This window comes from Pteropus alecto, unplaced genomic scaffold (assembly GCF_000325575.1).
Source record: "Pteropus alecto unplaced genomic scaffold, ASM32557v1 scaffold38, whole genome shotgun sequence".
Classification (NCBI taxonomy): domain Eukaryota; kingdom Metazoa; phylum Chordata; class Mammalia; order Chiroptera; family Pteropodidae; genus Pteropus; species Pteropus alecto.
This window is the reverse complement of record NW_006442512.1, coordinates 2,139,944-2,161,466: the sequence shown is the minus strand read 5'-3', so window position 1 is coordinate 2,161,466 and position 21,523 is coordinate 2,139,944. Positions and strand designations below refer to the sequence as shown.

The 21,523-nt window shown below is 53.1% G+C and overlaps 1 protein-coding gene across 18 annotated transcripts in view; it reads right to left on the bottom strand.

The window, feature by feature from the left end:
• The window catches only part of STRA6 (stimulated by retinoic acid 6), a 40,311-nt gene that overhangs the window by 7,350 nt on the left and 11,438 nt on the right, over positions 1–21,523 (bottom strand). Inside the window, exons 1-12 of one of the 18 annotated variants that reach the window (XM_015597715.2) lie at positions 20,849–21,110; positions 15,892–15,983; positions 14,837–14,967; positions 9,911–9,977; positions 9,513–9,598; positions 8,242–8,381; positions 7,268–7,434; positions 5,904–6,026; positions 3,676–3,743; positions 3,415–3,491; positions 2,942–3,003; positions 1,846–2,008 (exon numbers count right to left, since the gene is read on the bottom strand). In XM_015597715.2, coding sequence (XP_015453201.1) covers positions 1,846–2,008; positions 2,942–3,003; positions 3,415–3,491; positions 3,676–3,743; positions 5,904–6,026; positions 7,268–7,434; positions 8,242–8,381; positions 9,513–9,598; positions 9,911–9,977; positions 14,837–14,946 — 1,063 coding nt within the window. In that variant the 5' untranslated portion in view covers positions 14,947–14,967; positions 15,892–15,983; positions 20,849–21,110. Of the gene's footprint in view, positions 1–1,845; positions 2,009–2,941; positions 3,004–3,414; positions 3,492–3,675; positions 3,744–5,903; positions 6,027–7,267; positions 7,435–8,241; positions 8,382–9,512; positions 9,599–9,910; positions 9,978–14,836; positions 15,013–15,891; positions 15,984–16,248; positions 17,727–18,062; positions 18,198–20,048; positions 20,713–20,848; positions 21,111–21,330; positions 21,350–21,523 lie in introns of those variants that run through there. The other 17 variants (XM_025040351.1, XM_015597717.2, XM_015597716.2 and 14 more) reach the window with 17 other exon arrangements.

The window sequence follows — 21,523 nt, the reverse complement described above, 5'->3', positions numbered from 1 at the left end:
CAATTGGTTCCAAACTTGGGTCTCTCCCAATCCTGGTGCCCATAAGATCTTCCTTCACTTTGCCTCCTCTGGGACCCTACACCTGCCCCTTTCTGGGACCTGCTTGGTGACTCTATCTGTCTTTCCCCCACCAGATCCAGGGCCTCATGGACAAGGCTGCTCTTGTCACTTTTGCACTTATTTTGCAGGTAGGGATTGAGATCCAGAAAAGTGAAGTGCCTTGCCCAAGGTCACACAGCTAGTAAGTGATGGAACAAGAATTCTAATCCAATCTGCCTGACTTGGAGTGTGAGCTTTCTGTGAATGATGCCAGGCTTACTATCCAAGTGCTAGAGGTAGCAGGGGGGACATCCTTAAAACTGACTCTTGGAGCTCAGAAGGCATTAGCTCCTTAGGCTAAGAACAGACCAAAGGGCCCCAAACCCAGGTCTGACCTCAGGTTAATTTCCACCCTGGCTTGCTGATTGCTTTGGACATATCTCTAATGCCCCCAGGGCCTCAGTTTTCCTCATCTGCAATCTAGGAGAGTAAACACTGCTTTGTTTGGCCCTGCATCCAAGAAGATCCAAAGAGGAAAACTCTGGGCTTGGAAACTGTAGCATGTGATTATAAAAACCATGTGTGCTGAGTAGAAGCAGAATCCATCGTCCTGGGCATGTCACTTCCTACCTAACTCTTGATTTCCTGCTCTGAGAGATGGCATCAAAGATGCTAACCTAACAGGGCTACTGTGAGTGAGGTCTGAGCTTGGATGTGGGCTGATGTGGCCCAGATTGCAGCCAACTTGGAAAATCTCCTTGGAGATGTCATTTCAGCTCATCCAGAACTTGTCACCTGTCCAGCTTACGGGCCTCAGTTGCAGTTCCAAGGCAGCTCTGATGTGGGAGCAGAGGAGCTCAGGAAAGTGGTGTTAGTTATACCAGGGAAAAAGTAGGCACTGTACACACCTCTGCTCCCAGCATGCCTGGTCTGAGGATGAGGATACTAATGGTCAGAAAGAGCTGCAGAGCAGTCACACCTCTACCTACAGTACTGGCAGCCTAAGCTCCAACCATCACGGTACTCCTCAGGAGCCAGGGTGCCCATACTAGCCAAGGACTCCCACGTCAGCAGAGGGTACAGGCCCCATGACCTTTGACCACCAGCTTTGTCTTGAGGTGGTGGAGAGAGTCCCAGAGCAGAGGCTTCAGGAGACTATGTTCTTCTCTTGGTTCTACTTCTGCCTGACTGTACAGGCAGTCCTCAGGTGAGTCCTTCCCCATGTGTCAAGTAGGGACACTTCTCAATCTCCTCCACCGGGCTGTTGGGAGGGCCTGGGAGGTGGGGGATGTGGATAAAAGGGCTAAGGGCTAAAGGAGGCATCTAGCCCCAGAAAGGGAGGCTGGTATGTTTCCCCAACCCAGGGGCTCATTGTCAGGGGAGGGAGGAAGAAAGGAGGTGGCCAGGGAAGACAGAGATTGAAGACAAGAAAGCATCTACCCTGCCCAACTCCACCCACATGCCATGAAGATGAGCTCAAAATCCTGGCCCTCAGTCCCACATCTCTGCCTCCTCTCCTCCTTCCCCATGCTCAACAAAGGCCCGGGGGCTGTCCTCTCAGCTCAGACACATCATGGCCTTCCCTATCTCCAGCCTGCGGAGCTGGGCAGAGACACGGGTGGTGGGGGTGAGAGACACCACATACGCTGACAAAGGACTACTGAAATGACCCCAACCACCCCAATTCATAGATGAGGCAATCAAGACTCAGAGAGGGGAAAGAACATGCCCAACAGCACCCAGCACAGGTAGCCCACCCAGCTCACATTCCCTCTGTGGGCCCTCAAGGACCCCCAGGGGCCTCACCTTCCAGAGCCCACAGGTAATACTTCACCAGCTCTACCACCTCCTGCCTGTTCTCCGAGAGCACGATCCCAAAGCCAGCCAGCAGGTAGGAGACATCTGTGGTGATCCCCGCCCTTACCTTCTGGATGGTGGGTATCACGCTCACCAACAACAGCAGGCCAACCTGGAAGAGCCCCAAGAATGAAGGCGCCAGGGCCCAGCTGTACTGAACCAGGCACTCCCATCCCAGGAAAAGTGTTTTCTGAGTCACAGGGAGGGAGACTTTAGGGGAGAAACTCTGGCAGTGCACTGGCTGCATCTCTGTGCCCAGCACCCATTAGTGTTCTAATCTGCCCCATAAACAACCTCTGATCCTCGTGCCTCTGATTAGCAGGTTACAAACAGATCCCACTTTAGCATAATAGGCCGCAGGTATAATTTCAAGTAGCACAACTGTATAGCTCTACCTGTTTATCAATCATTTCTAAACTTCAGAGTATATATTTTCCAATTTTTCCAAGTTAGAGAAAGCAAAGTGTCACTGGCATCGAAGCTGGACAGACCTGGATTCAGATATTTGCTGCCCTGAGATATCAGCTATGGGAGTTTGGCCAAGTCAAATCCACCTCTTTGAGCCTCAACTTCCCTATTCCATAAAATGGAGAAAATCATACCTATATCCCAGGATTTGGGTTTGTTTGTTTGGGGTAGTAGTAATGGTGGTAGGGGTGGTAGGGATTTATCAAACACATATTGTTTCACTAAATCTTCCCAGCTACCCAAAGAGGAAGATAATTCCATTTCCTTCATTTTCAGCTGAGCTAATGGCTTCAAGGATGTTGAGTAATTCGCCCAAGGTCACAGGAGGTAAGTAATGGAGCTAGGATTTAAACTCATGTTGATGTGACTCTGAAACTCATGCTCTGACTCTTTGTGAGCCCAACAAGAGTTAATACCCACTCCCTTCTTGGTAGGCCAGTGTTTCCAAGACACCAAAAGCAGAAGGACAGCATTGTGGATGGGACTTTTGGAAAGCTGAGCTGGGCCCAAGCTGTCCAGGCTTTGGGGTCACGGTCAAGGGTCCAGAGGCAAATGGTACTGCAAAGGCAGGGCATACCTGGTAGATAGCCGTCCCTGTCAGGGTGGCTGAAAGCACCAGCTTCAGGGGGAGTCGGAATCCTGCAGTTCCCAGAAGGAGGGGTATGATGAGCCATGAGGATGCTGCCCCATGAACAGCATCCTCATGCCTCTGACCAGCATGTTACAAACAGATCCAATTTTAGCGTAATAGGCCACAGGTATGATTTCAGGTAGCACAATTGTATATCTACACTTCGGGTGGTGACCCAAGCTCAGAAGCCCTATCTCTCCCCAGAGGCCCAGGAAAAGGGCCAGAGCTCCTATGACCCTGGACAACCAAGGCCAGGCCGGGCCAGGGGACTTCCCCTTGTCATAAGCTGGAGACCATTCCTCCCGATGATAGGGTGCGGGGGGTGGAGCGGGCAATAGCTGGCCTTCCACTGCAGCTGTTCTGTGAATGGGAAGGAGGAGGTCACTTGCCACTCTTGACCTCAGCTCCCCACCTCATACCTTGCTGTGGAGTGTAGATGTAGTGTCTGAAGCAGATCCAGGCCCGGAGCAGAAAGCCATGCTTGGAGGTGTGGGAGCTGCAGAAAGACCCAGGTCGGGGAGGTGGCTTAGGAGAAGCCCCTGCCCAGAGCCCCATAATTTGGTTCATTCCTCATCTCTGCCCCATCAGGCTGTACAGTGCTAGCCAGCACCCTGCCCCCCAAAACAAGCCTGCCTAACCAGCCCTGTCCACTGGCCCAGAGAGTGTGCCTAGAACCTCACCTGCTTCCCAGCTTCTTCCGGCAAAGAAGAGTCCTCAGATATTCCTCAGGATAGCTGTCCTGCAGCCCCTGTGTGGACACAGATGAAACCCGCCTTGAGCCATCCCTGGGGCCTTGGTCCAGGATACCACAGTGGGCACCTAGTAGGTGCTTCATAAAAACCTTTTGGTTGTAATGAAGTACAAAGAAAGGCCAACCTGGAGAACAAAGCCCGTGCCCCCAGCCCTGCCCTTTCCTCTTCTACAAATACAAGACGAATTAGTCTCCTATCCAAGAACATACAATGCTGGCAAGCTCTTCCTAAGGGCACCTCCAACGTCTCCTGCTTTATTTAGTCATATCTCGTCACTACTTCCCTCCTGGCCCCCTGGCCTCTGCTATCTGAGACTAGTGCGAAGGGAGCCTATGTCTCATGCGCACATCCCTGACCAGGACACAGAACGGGGCCATTCCGGGTCAAATCCACCAGGCTTCTCCTCCTACTCAAGGAGATCACAAGGGTGACTGGATTTGTCTAAGCCACATTCCAGGCCTTAAGCTGACAGCCAAATGGCAGAGGCCCATGGAAAGAAGGGGTGAGGTTCTGTCCCCATTATTAGGAGAATATAGGCCATTGTCACCTATTGCCATAGGATCCAGGGCAGGTGTGGGTCAGCTCAAAGCTTGACTGTGTCTTTTGAGGCTTAAACCTCTTTGACTAAGGGCCAAAAAGGATTTTACTTTCCCCAAGACTTCTCAAGAGGAAAAGTATGCAATGGGGGGAGAGGTGAGGCAGAGAAGATGCCTGGAAGAGGAGGGAAAGGGATTCCTGAAACAGAGAAGTGCTTGGTGCATTGTGCATCCTGGGGAGCTGCTCCGCTCTTATGAGCCAGCTGTAAAAATGAGGGAACAACAGGCTTCCCCAGAGGATCAGGAGGCAGGGGCGACAAATACTCAGAACCCTACTGCTACTACATGAGAGCCAAACCCAGAGTCAGGTGGGCCCGTGGGGACCCAGGGTGGTCCCTGGAGAATCTGAGCCCATTTGGCCTATTCTCCCTTCACCCTTCATCCCCACTTGGGGATCTCGCTCCTTCTTGGACTTTGGTCCCAGGCCCTCTCCTGAATGCCAGGCCCATGGTCCAGCTCCCTAAATGCCACATACTCACAACTGTACATCACCCCTGCATACCTGCTCTCATCCAGCATTCCACATGTCAGCAACTGGCACCACCATCTACCTGCTGTCTGTCCTAGATGCCACCCTTCAAGCCTTTTCTTCATTTGTTGCAGCTTAAGAGTAACTAGCCCTTTGCATCTGTATCTTCACCCTTTCTCAAGGGCCTCTGTGAAGCAGATTTCCTCTTCCTCCTCTCTCGCCAGGAAGAATACTTGACCCTTCCACCACCCACACTCCAATGGCACTTGGATGAGCCCCTGTTGCACTTTTCACATTGCTGTAAATATATGTTGCTGCATCCATCTCCCCCAGCACAATGGGAGCTCCTGGAGGTCAGACACAGTCAGTCAGCTCTGAGTCCACAGTACCTAGCCCAGGACCTGGCACTTGGCAAGTGCTCAGAAGGCTTCTTAATAAGATTGCCATATCTTATAAGACCTCTCTCTCGACCTCATGTACCCATCCATCTATCCAAACTTCAGAAATATTTGCTGAGTGTCTACTATGTGCAAACACCAGCCAGATGCTATATATCAGGCATGAACAAAACAGATGCAACCCATCCCTGCTCCTTTACTCATGCTCTTTTCTGTGCCTGTAGTGCCTTTTCCTTATTCTTGCCCCATTCCAGATCCTCTCTGTCCTTCAGGCCCCTGCTCAAGTTTACCTCCTCCAGGAAGCCCTCCCCTTTATCTGACATCATCCATCCAAGAGTTGATTCATAACACAATTTTGCCCTGAGTGCTTCCTGGATCATGTCAGCATCTGCAGAGCTCCTATCAGGCACAAGCCTCCTGGCTTATCTCATGCCTCCAGCTGAATCCCCAGTGGTTCAGAACCAGAGCCCACTTCTTTGTTGAGTCCCTTCTGAGCACATAGCTCAGTGCTTAGAGTATCCTGAGTGTCAGCCAAGGGCCTGCCCTATCCTTTGTCTGGGGAGGGAGGACTAACCAGTCACTTGGAGATTCAGAAACCTTTTCTGAGCACCTGCTATGTGCTGGGCCCTCCAACAAGCATGACCAATGTATAGGGGACCAACAGACAAGGGGAGCTCAGCCCAGCCCCTTTACCTCAGAGCGCATTCCTCTCCTATGACCGAAGCTTCTCAACAGCTGCACTGGGTACCAAAGGCTCAGGAATCCGAGGCCCAAAAGGAGAGGCAGGGAGGCCAGCAGGGAGTAGTACTTATAGATCTGGATAGACAGACAAACATCAGACATACCAACCTTCTGCCTTCCTCCCCCAAACAAAGCCTAGTATCCATTTCCCTTCCCACCCCGACCTCAACCTGGGCCATTAAGGACAACCATTCTCACTTCTCTTTCTTGGAACCAGCAGAGGTGCCTGTCCCTCAGCCCCCGCCAGCCCCTGGATTCCCATGGTCCTTAGAGGAACCGAAGGGAGATTATATAACCACCTCCTCCCCACCCAGAGGGCTGCAATGGGCCTGAAACAGGGATACCCACTTTCTGTTCCTATGTTCCTGGCACTTTGAACACAGGACCCTGAAAATTAGACAAAGGCCTAATTTTGTCTGTGTACAATTTGCAACCTGGGCATCGGAGAAGTACCTACCCTATCTCCTGGTATTGAGGTCTTCATCCCTGAAGTCTTGGGGTTGGAACCCTTATACATTCATTTATTTATTTGTTATGCAATACATTTTAATTGAGAGCTTGGTATGTGCTAGGTTCTGGGTAGTAAAAAAGACCAATCAACTCCCAGCTCTCAGAGAAGCCAGTTTATCTTTACCTCTAACCCGAGGGATTGGTAATACCATCTCCATTAACAGGTAAACTGAATCTCAGGAAGGTGATATGCACTTAGCATCAACTGGTATCATTCTGCACATTTGTTTGTTTAGTTGTTTATTGTGTCTCCCCTTCTGGAATGGCAGCTCTGGGATGCCAGGGACCTCATCTGCCTTGTTCACAGCTGTCTTCCAGTGCATGAGAATGTCCCTGGTACAGACTGTGTACTTCAAATATCTTTGTTAAATTAATGGATAGATGGATGGATGAGTGAATGAATGAATGAAGCTAGACTCAAACTTGGGTTGTCTGGCTCTGAGGCCTACACTCCCAGCTTCATACCCCCAACCAGCAGCCAGTGAACCAGGTGAGGTTCTCAAATTCTCATTTTAGCCCTCCGAGACCATTTCCTGACTCAGTGCTTGCCATCCTCTATCTGTCTTCAGTTCCACTCCAGCCTGGCCAAGGGAAGGCTAGGGAATCAACAATGGGGAGATTTCAAGCTTCCTCTTCCTTTTCCTCTGCCTCTGCCCCTGCCCCATCCCTGTCCCCTCCAGACTGGAAGCCCCTGAGAGCTGGCTCAGCTGCCTTGTTTCATAGAGGGGCCACGTGGAAAAGGAGTGGAATCCCGTGTACAGTGGAAGGCAGCAGAAAAGCCCAGCATACGAACAGGCCATGGTTACCTTGGGTACCTGGGGACACTCTGCCCTCTGCCAGACCTGGACCCCAAAGTGAGCCCAGGACAGTACGCTGCCAAGTAGGTGTGAGGTTCCATGCCTGACTGTGGCACAGGCGGCCAGGGGATAGTAGAGGGCAGGGTAATAGAGAAGCGCCAGCATCTTCCAGGGCCCTGAAAGGCAAGATGGGCAGAGAGAAAATGATGGAGGAGCAAGGCCCACTCAGGCCCCTTTCCTGTCTCTGTCTTCCAAGCCCCTTGGCTGGTTCAGTGAGCGAGGGTCCTGTGTTCAAATCCATGCTCTGACTAATATCAGCTCTGTGATCTTGGGCTAGTTACCTCTTGGAGTCTCAATTTCCCCCTCTGTGAAATGGAAATAATAGCACTAAATTATCAAAGACAGAACGAGACGGTACATGTACAGTCCTTACCATAGGACCTAAGTTAGTACTCAATATATCAAGCTACTACTTTATCTCCTTCTCTGACCCTCAGCATCTTCCACTGTAAAGTAGGGCTAATATCTATAATTTGTAGAGTCACTGTGGGGATTGGATGATCTAAGGAGGTCATGTCACAGGACAGTGGCTCCTTTTGAAGGCAGTTATCCTTGTTACTACCACCTCTGTGAGCCCAACTCAATTCTCCAGGACTCCTCCCTGTCACTCTCTCACCCTCCTTTATTCCCATGGGGGGAGGGCTGTCTGGGGGACTCAGCTTGTGCCCATGAATGACAGTTCCCTTCCTCCTGGGGGTGGAGTTTGCACAAGAACAGAGGAAGCAGAAAGGGCAGTATTGACCCAAGGACTGGGAAGAACAAAGGGAAGGGATCAGATCTTGAGGGATAAAAGGGAGGGTAAGCCCATGACTGGGATAGGGAGTTCCTTAGCTCCCTACAGCAGAGCTCTGCCCCAATGCTCCAGATTTCCACCCCAACCCCATCCCATCAATCCAGGCCCAGGCCTCAGCTGCACTGGGTACCTCCGCTGGGTGGTGAGGCCAGGGTCAGGAAGGGCAGTGGGGCCTCAGCAGGGAGCAGCAGACACAGGGAGCTGAAGAGAACCATGAAGATAGCAGCAGGCACGGTCCGAGGGCCATCACCAGCTGAGAAATCCACAGGGCTGGTACAGCGAGAGGAAGAGGGACAGGACAGAAGGGAGCTGCTCAGGCCCCGCACGGCCATGACGTCATGTCATATTCCATAAACCAGGGAAGATGAGTCAGTTCCACTTCCCAAACAAGGAAATGAGGCCCTTCATCCATTCATTTCACAGATATTTATGGATTGCCTTCTATGTGCCAAGCTCTGGGCCCTGTGGCAGAGTGACTTGGGAACATACTCCCCCAACACACACACACACACACACACACACACACGAACAAGCCTGAGCACAGCTCCCTCCACCCACCCTGGATGCTCCAGGAAACAGCAGCCTCCACACTAATTGGTCTGTCTGGGCTGGCAGAACTTCAGAGAGCTCAGAGAGTCACAACATCCTTGCACAAGGGCCGCCACCCTGGCCTGGGTGTGTCCTTAGGGCAGAGGGCAAACAGCGGACACAGCTGTTCCAGGCATCATCCCTCTGGGCTTAGGGCAAACCAGTCAGATGCTCTACTTCTGTGATCCAGCTTACCCTTGTGTCCCGACAGCTCCATCTTGCTTCGCTCTCCCCCAAGCCCTTCCTCATGCAGGATAGAAACCCCAGGCTAGTTTCCCAAAAGCCAGCATGTAGAACCCATCTTGGTGTGCAGCCCAAGCCTGGGGTGCAAGGCCATCTAAGTTGGGATCCCACCCACCACCGCCCCAACCCTTCAGTCTTTCCCACACAAGCCTGCCCAGTCTCATCTCCTCTGGGTCATTCCTGTCTCAGGCTCTGGGGTTGCAGGGCTGAGGAGATGGGGGAGAAAGTCCCTCAGGGGCAATGAAGGTCACAGTGGTGTCAGGTAGCCATGGCCTGTCCAGACTGTGGGCCGTCTTATGAGGTGTGTCCTGGAGCTGGACCCTATTGGGCTTGTGGTTCCTTAGGGTTTGGAACAGGAGCAGGTAGACCTAAGCGGGTCCCTCTCCCTCTCTCTGGGGGTCCTGACTAAACCTGGAGATCTGATCTGAGTGGGGATGGGGAGAGCCCCAAAGCTGAGAGAAGAGGGGGTATCACTGAGGCCAGAACTGGCTTCTAGGTACCTAACAAATCACCACCCCCGAGAATGGCCCTGTCAGCTGCACTCCCTGAGCTGGTTGCTATAGCACCAACCTGGGCAGCCCAGGCCTGCCGTGTCCACAGCGGGGCCAAAGCTGGCGGCGCTTCACCAGCATGGCCAGCAGCAGCAACACAAGGATCTGAAAAGAGAGCACAGCAGAGGGAGGGGTTGGGGTGTCCAGGTGTTCCTTGAGGAGCTGAGTCCGAGGGCTCGGCCTCAGTAACCAGGAAGCCACCTATTCCCCGGAGGACACTTATGTGGCATCTTAGGGACTGGCCAGGTGGTGACAAATGTCTGAACTGTTGGGTTGGCCTACATCCTGATTTGAGTACCCCCCTCCCACATTTTGGGCTCCTGGGGGCCCCCCATACCAGCCCTACCAGGACACACAAGTCCCCCCGCCCGGGCTGGCAGCAGGTTGCAAGCCAGTCTGGACTCAGGTTCGACTCACCGACAGCACAGCCAAGCAGGCGTGGAGGAGGCCGGGTGGCACACTGGGATGGCAGGAGGGTACTGCCCTGCAGAGTGAGTGAAGGTCAGGCCTGGGTAAAGAACCCCTGGGTATACAGCCAGGTCTAGGGTTCCAGGCTGTCTACACTGGAGCTCTACCTCCATCAACCCTCTGATCTCTCCTATGTACAAGTCTGCCCCGTTCTGCCTTCTCAGGGTCATTCTGGGGCTCTCATGCCTCTATGGTATGTTAGCCCCCTGCCAAGCTCTGAGGTTCCAGGACTGAAGGAGACAGGGAACTCTTAGGGAACGAGTTAGGAAAAACAGAGTGGGCCAGCTTGGCCTGAACTTTTCTTCTTTCTCACCCAGATCCTTCTGAGCCTTCAAGACCCACTTCATCCCTCCTTCCTTCAAGGAGCCTCCCTGACTGCTCCAGGCCTCACAGACCTCTCCTCAGAACTGTGGCTGAGCATACTGCCGGGGTCAAACAATCAAGTGTTTGGCCCTACAATTTGCCTTCCACTCACTGGTATCTGAGTTTGGTCTGTGTCTGACTGGAATGATCTTCCTTGGTCTTCTAGGACTTACGTCTCTTCTTTTCCCATTTCCCTTTCATGTAAAGCTGAGCAGGTTGCACACTGTACAAGGACACCCAGACAAAGGGACAAGTATGGTCTGAAATCCAGGCCACACTCCTCATCAAGCCCTGCACCTACTGAGCTGCGTACATCTAAATGGGGGTCCCTCTTTCTAGTTACCACAAAGGCTTCCTATGGCCTGCTCTCACCATAGCTGAGCGCAGAGGTAGGCCCATGGTACAGATAAAGAGATCAATGAGCACAATGAAGGCTTCAACTTTCCTGGCTAGGTCATGTGGCAGAGAAAGGGGTAGGAGTCCTGAGCTCAGAGCTGGACCTGGACGTGGAGGCGGGTGGGGCAAATAGGACTGGATCCCTGGAGGGGAGAGAGACTTCTGGGTTTGCCCAGGTGGAGCCTGGGAGTGCCAGAGGGAGGACACCAGTGCGAGCAAGTCCAGCAATGCCTTGCGGAGTGAAGCATCAGAGGAAGCCCTGTGCTACAGCTGGGCCCTCCCTGCCTAGGAGGCTCTCCCACCGTCCTGGGCACCCTCCTTCTACGTGAAAAAGAAGACTCCCAAGGCCTCATCTGCAGGGTGAGCGTGGAGCACTAGGACTCTTCTGGGATAGCCCAGTTTCCTTGGAGCTTGCTTTCTCTCGGGAGTGAGAAGAGAAGAACCTGGTCACCTGGGCTTGTCCTTGGGGTAGAGAAACAGAAAAAGTCTGTTTTGTCCAACTTCTTGGCCAAGACAGAGCTAGCCTCTTCTCAAAGTGGAATTGTGCTCATGGGTAGAGTAGGTGTTATGTAGGGGGTCAGGTTCCCACTGTCTGAGCTCAGGCCTCACTCACCTCACTTCCAAATCTGAGGCTTCCTACTCCAGCATGTGGGGTGGGGTTTGGGCAAGGCAGGGCCCCTCTTAGACCCAAGAGCTCAAAATCACCTCTCTAGGCTCTCTCAGCATGTATCTCCTGCTCAACCCTGCTCAACCCCTAGGCCCTCGGGCAGCCTGACCATTTTTTCACTCACCGCAAACCAGGAGCACCACCACCCCAATGAATCCTCTCCAAAGCCCTGACTAGGGGAACCTCTGGCCCCTTCTGTAGCATCTGGAGTCCCCATCTACCCCTTAGTTCAGTTCGGCCAAGGCTCACGGACCCTCATGTTTGAGGTCTGAGCAACAGATATTTGGCCGATGGCCACGGACCCATGTTTTGTGCTGTGGGATAGGCAGGATGGCATGGACACAAAGAATATCACCTCAGACAGGGTGGGGAGCTTGACCCTCAGGTGGTAAAGGATGCAGGGGAGGGAGAGAACCTTGAAGCAAGGAATCAGAGGCAATGTCATTTGCTTTAAGTTTTAAAGATGATGAGAGCATCTCTTTAGGCAAAGAAGGGGAAAAGGAGCTCCGCGAAGAGGGAAGAGCAAGGGGAGTGACAAGCAGGTTGTGTGACTGGGGCCAGAAATGACTTTCAGCTTGATTTTAACCCAGAGGGTATGCCTAGAGCAGGTTATAGCAGGCGTGGGAGGCACTGAGGGCGTCTGACCAGGGCAGTGTTTGGGATTTTAGGAGATATCTGTGGCTAAATTTGAGTAACAATAACAGTAGTAACCAGTACTTACTAAGCACTGACTAAGTGCTAGGCACTCTTGGTTCCATGTATTAACTCAGTTATTACTCAAGGTGTGTGCTATTAGTTTCCCCCTTGGCAAGAAGCCAAGGCTCAGAGAGACTAAGACTCTTGCCCAAATCACACAGCTAGTAAAGCAGTAGACCAAGATTCGAACTGAGGTTGTCTGGCTCCAGTGCCTGTGTCTGACTGGGACGTGTGAAGTAAGGAGTATGTAAAAGAAGATATTAAGTTGAAACATATGAAATTGCCATTTCTGTAAATTAAAAATAGTTGAATATAAGCATTTTCAAATGGTTTGGCATAAATAGTCACCGGGGAGTGGAAAATGGCAGGCTGCATCTCAGAGGTATTTAGGAGGAAGAATGTACATGCCTTGATGTGGAGGAGCGGAGGGGAGGGGAGTTTCCGGAATGACTGTAGGGTTCTGGGCCTTATTCCAAGACAAGGGTTGAGCACCAGAGTCAAATGTAGCCCAAGGAGCTAAGGCTTGGTCTTGGACACTCAGGGACAGAGGCCAAACAGCAGTGTGCTGAGGACACCGAGACAAAGGGACAAACAACTGTTTCCAGAATTTGGCTCTAAACAGGAGCCTGCAAAGGGCCCCATCCAGAGGCTAGGGCAGAGCACATCTCTGTGGGTAAGAAGGAAGGGCTGACTGTCTGGGGTGGAGGTCTGGCGGCATGAAGTCCTGGGTGGCCTGGAACCCTGCTTCCTGACCTCCCCTACACACAGAAGAAGGGCCTGCAGATGACCCTGGCATGGGCCTCATATGGTAAGAGGAAAGGCCATGGAATGAGCGTCCAATTTCACCTTCCAAGCAGCCCTTTAAAGTGGGGGGAAGTAAGTGACATCATGGACAGCTGCCACAGGCATATTTGTGTCCTCAGGCCCTGGCTAGGAAGCTCAGAATTGATGATGAGTGGATAGCACATGGGCACATGTTAAGCTGGGCACATAAGTAGCCAGAGAGGCCTCTGAGGGAGAAAAGGGCCAGCTCACCTTATGCCAAGCAAACCCATGCCCACAAAAGACCCCAGATGACATATCCCATCCCTGTCAGATTAAACCCCCAATCTTTTCAAACAGGTCCTGGCACCAAAGGGGCACAGGAGACTGAGTCCATCCCAGCCACTGTCAACAGAGCCCACCTTCCCCAAGTCCCAAGCATGCTGGGGCACACTAAGGCACAGAGGAGGACCACTGTCATGGCTCCTCAAAGCTTTGGTGCCCAATCTCCCTGGGGCATCTGACTCACACAGGGCGAGATGAGTTCGAGTTCACCTCCATGGGATTCACCTGGGCTCCCTGCTTCCTGCTCCCACCTTTGAGGGGGTGGTAGGGAGGAGGCAGGCTCTGCTTGGTTTGGCTAAGTAAGTAGGTTCAAACAAACCTCTTCATTCTTCCCTGCAGTGGAAGAAGCGAGCTGCAAATTCTACATGCCACCCACATTAGAGGCAGTACCCAGTCCCTGACACACACCCAACTTTATTCTAGGACCATATATAAATACCCCAGCTCTGTAGCTGGCTGTAGGCGCCTGGCCCCAGTCAATGACCAGACCCTGAGGTCCCCAAGGACACAGTTTCTGATCAAGGCCTTAACTTAGGTCAGGGTCTGTGTCCTCCAAGGTCTCCTGAGCCCCTCCCCCTTCTGCTGCTCCTCCTTCCCCATACATATGTGGGGGGGGGGCGGGGGTCAGCCAGGGATGGGGAGAAGGGGCACACCCTTGATGACAATAGGGCTGCTTACCAGGTAGTCAGAGCCTGAAGTCCTGCAAACAGTTCCTTTCCCCAGGCCTGGGTGGGGCCTCTGTCCCTGCTGGGTGACCCAAGTCTGGCTTGGCCCCAGCCCCAGCCCCTGGGGAGGCATGCAAGCATTTCTCCTTCTCCAGTTTCTTGTTGATGAAGAACAGATGTGCACACATCTGGCTCGACAACTCCTCAACCTCACCTTACCAGTTCCTCCAACTCTCACGCAGAGCAGGGAGGTGGGGGATGGGGTCAGGGATAGAAGCAAAGAGGGGAGAACTGGGCTCTGAGGCCCTCAGAGGCAAGGTGTCCTTGGCAGCATGTGGTGGCACAGGGAGGCCCAGCTCCCTCTCCAGGGCACCCAGATGAAAGAAAGATAGAAACAGTCTGGAAAAGACAGCTGTGGCCTGAGTCCACAGGGCACACTGGGTTGGGCTGAGGCCGCCTCCCTTCTAGGGCTCGCCAGAGCACTCCTGCTAGAGGGAACAAGACCTCCTCACCTTCACAGAGACCCTGAGGCCGGCCAAAGACAACAGGGGCGGCCTGTTTTCCTCAAAGATTCCCCCACCAGGCTTTCTTACTTGGTTCTCTGCCTCCCCCTGCCCCCCGGCATTGCCCAGAGAACCTGACACTTGCTAACACCACATCCCAGATGGTCACCACAGGGACCATTAACCCCTTGAAGGCAGGACTGACTTCTCTCAACCACTCATCCATCACTCTGCATCCTGGCTACAGGCCAGAGTTGCCCATTCCAAGGATGGGGCCCGGGAATCTGTAGTTTAAACTCACCACACAGGTGCTTTTAAGGTGACCACCTGGGCAAGGGCTGGTGGACTCATGTAACCTATAAGGACTCTGAAGCCCAGAGAGGTTGCGAATTGCCAAGAGTCACACTGCAAATGAGTGGCAGAGTCCAGAGTCTTCTCCGTACTCTCTGCTGGCCACAGAGCCAGGGGTTCCACTTACCCCTCGTGCTGGAGCTCCTGGCCACCTTGAGGCTCGTCGATATACCAGCTGCCATAGGAATAGTCGTCTGTGTCCCCTGAGGAGGTCTGGTTCCGGGCGGCCTCGGACATTCTCCGGTCCTTCTCCTTTGACTCCCAGACAAAATGAAAAAAAGCCACTACAGATGTGAAAAGAAGCTTAGAAGAAAAAAAAAAAGAAAGAAAGAAACCCAAACAAAGAAACGTTTCTCTTTAATCCTAAAGGTTACTTTCTTTCTTTTAGCTCTCTGGGAAAAGTGTGTCTGGGAGTGAGGGCCTGGTCTGGCTGGCAAGGGGAAGGGGAGGGGGAAGAGGGGAAGGACTTCTTACGTCCCCACCCGGTGCCGCAGGAGGTAGCTGTCTCTTTAGGTGTCCTTGAGCTCTTGCTGGATCACCTGTCTGTCTAACTGTCTGACCACCAGCAGGCTTTCGCTCAAAGGATCATTTTCAAAGAAAGTTTGTCCAATCTGAGCTGCCCACAGAGGACCCCTCCTTCCTTCCCCCTCCCCAAACCCACTCAGAGAGACCCACAAACACATACTCAAGGAAGGGCCAGGGAGGAAGGAGCTGCAGAGATGAAAGGGTGTGCTGGCTTCGGGGCGGACTCGGCTAGTCTGCTGGACCCTCCCAGCTGGACTCCCAGCCCGTTCAGCCCAATCCCCCTCTTTGTTCAGGCTCCCTGGAGATCACCCCTTTGGGTCTCAGTGGTGGGAACACACTATGGTCCTGACAGAGCCCCCTCCTTGGTGGAGGAGGCCCCAGCTCCACTGGCACCTGGCCCTGCACTGACTGGCACAAGTACCTGCCTTCAGCACCTGCCCCAAAGCTACCACACCTTTGCCCACTACATCTGCAGGGCCTCATTCTCACTCTAGTCGCTCTGGCATTCTGCAACCCAAGGAGATAGCTGGGGCTGGGCTAGGCAAAGATAGGAAGGGAGCCTATCTATTTCTTCTCCTGGGTTTCCATGAAGGAGGCAACATGTGTCTGGTAAAATTTTTTGTTTCTCCCACTTGATTTCACAAGAAGATAACTCACCCCCACAAGGCACAAATTAGTCCTTTAAGCACGAACCAGACCCATGTGTAGGCAAGGAGAAACCCTCCTGCTTTTTGCTCCTTCCAGGGTATCTGGTGAAGGTAAGGATGAGTAAGGCAGGGCCTTAGTAAGGGCTGGGGTTCCTCTCCATCTTCCTTCCCCTAAGAAGCTGCCCCCCAGCCCATTTCCCTCCCCTTCCTGTTCAAGCCTGGATGGGGAGTAAGGGCATGAGACCAGATGCAGAGGAAGGCGGAGAGCAGTTCTCAAGCCCCTACCCCTGGGTGGGGATCAGGACCCCTGAACCTTTGAGGGTCCATTCTTCCAGTAACCCATAGTGGGCCTGGGCCGTGGCCCTACCTAGCTTAGGCATCCATTCAACAGAGTTTTTAAAAAGATATCCATCCCCTTATTCTTTTAACGTAAATTCATTGAACACCTACTAAATGCCAGCATTGTTCTGGGCCATGGGATGTGAGCGTGTACAGTTTAGGGGACACAGACAAGTAGGTAAATGACCTCAAGTGTCTGAAGATCATAAAGGGAAAGCAGAGTGCCCTAACATGTGTACCACGGGAGACAATTTGGTCTGAAAGAATGAGGGGATTCCTGAAGAAAGTAACTTTGAGTGAAGATCTGAGAGCAGGAAAAAATCAGCTGAGCAGAGGGTGGGAGTTAAGAGGAGGAGGAGGAGCGTGGAGAAGCATGATCTCAACAGAGGGAGCAGCATGGGAAAAGGCTCAAAGGGGACAGGGCTTGAAATCTTAAAGTCTTCCCATCCAAATTCCGTAAGCAGGCCCACAAAGCCTTTCAGGAAGAGGGCCTTGGCTCCTCCCGCTTCTTCCCAAATGGCCCCTCTTCCAGGAAGAGGGCTCTGACCATCCCTCCCCAACCCACGGAATTTCAGTGTCTGCTGACTCAGAGCTGAACCTGAACTTTATTTGATGCAGTGCAGGAGCCCATACCGCCTGTCTAATCCCAGGGATTTGGGGTGAATCCTGCCTCCCAGGCCTGGCTGTGAGCTCCGAGGACATAGTTCTGCCTCTTCTCCTCCACCTCCCCCCTTCCCCTGATACACAGTGCTTAGGTCAGAGGGACCTTATACCTGGACTTGGCAAAGCCATGCTCTTTCTGGAGACCATCACTCCTCCATGGGCCTGTCCTGTGCGTGCTACTGTTGTGCCCTGGTTTATCCAGTCGGGCTTTCTAGAGCCTGACAGCCCCTTCATTGCTCATAGGCCTCAGACAGGTAGCTTAGGGAGCAACCAACTCCTATTTGATTTTAAATCCGCCTCATGATACCTCTAAAAATTAGAGTCCAGTCTGTGACAGGAAGCTTACTTCCTCTACAAGGCAGAGATGTTCATGGTGGGACATCTGTCTGTCAGAAACTACTTCCTTCCCTGAAGGGAGCCTGAATCTACCCCCCAGCCTGGTTAATTCATTCATTCACTTATTCATTCATTCACTCAACAAATGTCAATTGCATGCCGACTGTGTGCCAGCCAAGGTTCTACATGCTGAGAATACAGCAGCAAGCAAGATAGATCAAGTCCTGTACCTCAGGAAACCTAATGTGTGGTGGGGGGAGCGGGGAGACAAAATGCGTCATGAGTGCTGAGAGGGAAAATAAAGCGGGATAAGAAAAGAGATAGACAGACAGGAGTTGGCTTCTTTAGGTCAGGAAAAGCCTTGCTAAGGAGATGTTATCTGAGCAGAGGCCTGAAGGAAGAGAGGAAGGTACCCAACTGGGCACTGAGGAAAGGCATTAGGGCTGCCTGCAGGAGCCTCCAACAGCCTCGGGGGCCCCAGGCAAGATGAGGCACAGTCCCTTCCCCACAACACCCCTCCCTGAGCCAAACCCTGCTCTGCCCCCAAAGGTACTTCCAGCGGGACCACCCCTCCCCCCAGAGATAGTGCAGGGCCCATGATATCCCCACCCTCCTCAGTAGAGTGATGCAGAGGCCACTCTCAGGGAGGCCCTCAGCAGAGGTGAGAAAATGGTGAGCTTCATCCAACTCCTAGGTGTGGGCACAGGGGCCAGGGACCAGTCTTGTGCCCAGCACCATGGTCAGGGTCAGGACTGGGCTGGGAACAGAAAGGAGAAGGTCCAGGAGGTAACAGCACGGTTTCTACATGGCAGTGGAAAATACTGGTTGGGGGAGGCAGCCTACCTGGGTTTGAGCCCTGGGCTGGCCCTGTGACCTTGAGTAAGTCCCTTCATCTCTCCAGAACTCAGCCCTGCCTCTGACCCAGGAAGGGTGGGTCATCCAGCCTAGAGACTCTTTTATTGTGAACTCTCCTCTCCCCCAAGGCCCCCACTCCCCGCCCTCAATGACTTCATGGTCCCAGAATGTGGAGCCAGCATACCAGGTTAAAGCCACAGAGAGCAGCTGTGACTGTCCAGGCATCTCCCATTGCCTTATACCCAGATTCCTGGCCCCTCTTCCCCTAACCACTCTTACAGGGGCCGGAAGACAGGCTAGATTGGAGATCCATGGATACTGGGTGGCCGTGTAGCTCAGGATGGGAGGGGCACTTCTTGATCCTAAAGTATCTCCTCAGCTTGGAGCTAGAATAGCTTGGAACTTGCATCTGCAAAATGGGAGGGTTAGCTCTGAGGTGTGGGACTGCAAGCTGGCAAGGAAAAGTAATAAGAGGAGAAAGGGTAATGAGGTTCTCCTAAAGAATTTCTCCCAAGGCCTGGCAGCAGAGTCCAGGACCTGCCCTCTGGAGTTCGCTTTACAAGGGGAGACACACTTGAAAGAGTAGGAAACCAGCACCTGCCACCAGGAGAGGAGGGGCCAGAGAGTGGAGGTACTTGAGAGACAGACTGCAGAAGCTCAGAGGAGAGGAGTGGGGAGGAGGAGTGAGGAGATGGTTTGGGCAGTCTTGAAGGCTTCCTCCTGGAGGAGGGGTCCTGGAGTAGGGCTCTAAGATCAGACATGGTCAGCAGTGGTAGCTGGAATGAGTGTAAGTGTCTTCGGAGAGCAGAGAAGGGGAGTCTAAGAGGCAAGGAGGGAGCAGGGCAGGGGGCAGGGCTTCCCAGCTGTGGCTTTCGAGAACCCATGCAGATGAGGCTGATGCCATATCCAAGGAGCAGCCCAGGCCAGCGGGGCTCTCTCTGCTGGGTGCAGATTAGGGTAGCTTAGCCCTGCTCACTGTGGGAGGAGGCTAGCAAAAAGCATCCGGGCTCTGAGCAGACAAAGGCAGTCTGCCCTGCCCCTCTGGCTGGAACTGGCCCAAGAAGTCCTTGGGACTGGGCTTCCTTCCTCCCCCTGTTTTTCTTCAAGTTGATTAAATCTGGGGAATTTTTGCATCCAGAAACAGAGGCCCATGTGCGTGTGTACCTTCCTTGGCCTGTAGTTACCAGAATCCTCAAAGGGCAAAGTGTTACACTTAAAAGGAGTGGACCAGAATGAATGCATAAGGTCAGCAGCAGACCCAGGACTCAGAAACACCCCCAAGTATGCCCAGGACCCCCAAACCATCTCAAGAATCTCAGCAATAGCCCCAGAATTTTAATAACACAACAAGAACCCCAGAACCTCAATATCACCTCGATATCGCCCTCATGAATCCCCAGAACTTCATGAACACACCAGGACATCTAAAATACCTCAGGACCTCAGGACCTCAGCCACATTCCAAGGACTCTCAAACTCTGGCAAATCAGGCAAGAAATCTGATTGAAACCATGGTGAGCAGTTACAGAAACCCAGAGACCCCCATTGCTCACCATCCTCCCATCCCAGCCCTTGGCTCTCTAAGTCCAACTGCTCCCTTCAAAAGTTTTACACCACCCAAACCTCAGTAAAGCCGCAGAGCCTCAGAAACACCTCGAATGCCATCAGCACAACAAAGAATCACCAAGGGGGGCTCTGGTCCAGGAGTTGGGGGGATAACCCATGTGCCTGCTTGTACAGCCTGTCCCCCCTGTGAACCCATGGATAAAAGGGTTCCACCCCATGCAGGCCAGAAAGCTAGGGGGCTGTACTCATCTACACAGTGCACTCACACACCTATGGAAATGCCCCTGGTAGACATATGTGCCTAACCCTGGCTCCAGACCCAGCCTGAACCCACTCAGTGCCTGGAATGCAGTGTTGCTGGCTGCAAAGGTCATGAGGGGAGAGTGTGGACAGCTCTGTACCCCTTACCTCCCTTGCTATGTAGGAGTATCAGAAGCATCATGTGACATGCCATTTCTAGAACTCTCCTGCTCCCTCACCAACAGCATCATCAGAAAATAAGGGACTTAGGCCAGACCGCTCTGGTATGAGTGTGGATACTGGTGAGGAGGAGGAGGGTAGCTGCCTGTTCCCAGAAAGCAGGCTGTTCTTCCCCTCCCAGAGGACTAGGCTAGAACTGACTCAGAGGAGGGAAGGCAGGGAGACAGATTTCAGCTCAAGACAAAGATAGTTTTCCTGCTTCACAGAGTAGTGAGCCCCCCATAGAGCAGGGAGGCAATCACGAAGAGACTGGTATCAGGATGCTACAGAAGTTTTCCTGTCTTCAGAGGAGGACTAGCCCAAAGGCCATGACAATTCCCTCAGCTATAAGAGCCCTGGATTCTCCCTTCCCAGCACGTCCTCCCTGGGGTGGTGCCACCACAGTCTGGCCTTGACACGCAGGCTTTGTGCTGCCCTCCTTCCTCACTGAGGACACTGACTGCTGGGCAGATCCCCTGAGTGCTCTCTCCTTGTTCCCATAGGACAGGACTCTCCATCGATCTCTTGCTCACAAGCAGCTCCTATTCAGACATGACTCTTCTTGCCTTTTGGAGCTCACGCTAGCTCCCCAGTATCCCCCAGTATAGCCATCTCCAGGTCTCCAACCTCATCTCTCGGAATTGCTCAGCCCTACCATTCCTGCCCGCTTCCTGCCTCCAAGCCTTCGTTGGTGCTCTGTTCCCCGCAGCATGCCATCTCCCTGCTCCCCCCACCTGTTTCAGTCCTACCTGGCCCACCTCCACCAGGCGTTCTCTTGGCCTCTCCCTTCTGTATCTCTTCCTCTCCTTATTGATCACCCTGGGAAGTCCTGTCCCTCCAGGCAGACGGGGTGCTCCCCAACAACTAGAGCCTCCTCCTCTGAGCGCCAGCACAGGCTCTGGCTGGGATCCCAGAGGGCTGGCTGGTTGTGCAGTTTCAGCACTTGGCCCTGAGCAACGTCCTCAGCACCTGCTTTCAAAGGTGTTTGATCTCCTCCCAGAAAGGCAGCTCCTTCCTTCCCACCAGCTCAGGCCAGGCCCCTCCTCCAGCCCCCAGGCCTCCTGCCTGTGATTCAGAATCAGAGAAGCCCACCCCACCCCCACTTCTCCAGCTCAGGCCTACAGCAGGGCTGGGGCCCCACACCACACACAGGACAGCTTGTCTCCGGAGGAGCGTCTCCACCCCTCAAACCATTTGCCCGAAACTTGATCTCCTTGGCCCTCAGAGTCACCTCGGTGGAGAAGCCTGCTCAAGGCTTTGATGGTTGAGTTCCCCAGCTGTGGCCCTGGATGGGCTCCGGAGCCCCCTACCTACCCTCATTTGTCACCATCCATCACTGGGGGCGGGGCAGATTGCCTGATGAATTGCACCAAGCTGGAGGGGAATCACCAGCTAAGCTTTTAATAACTTGATCAGCATTCCTG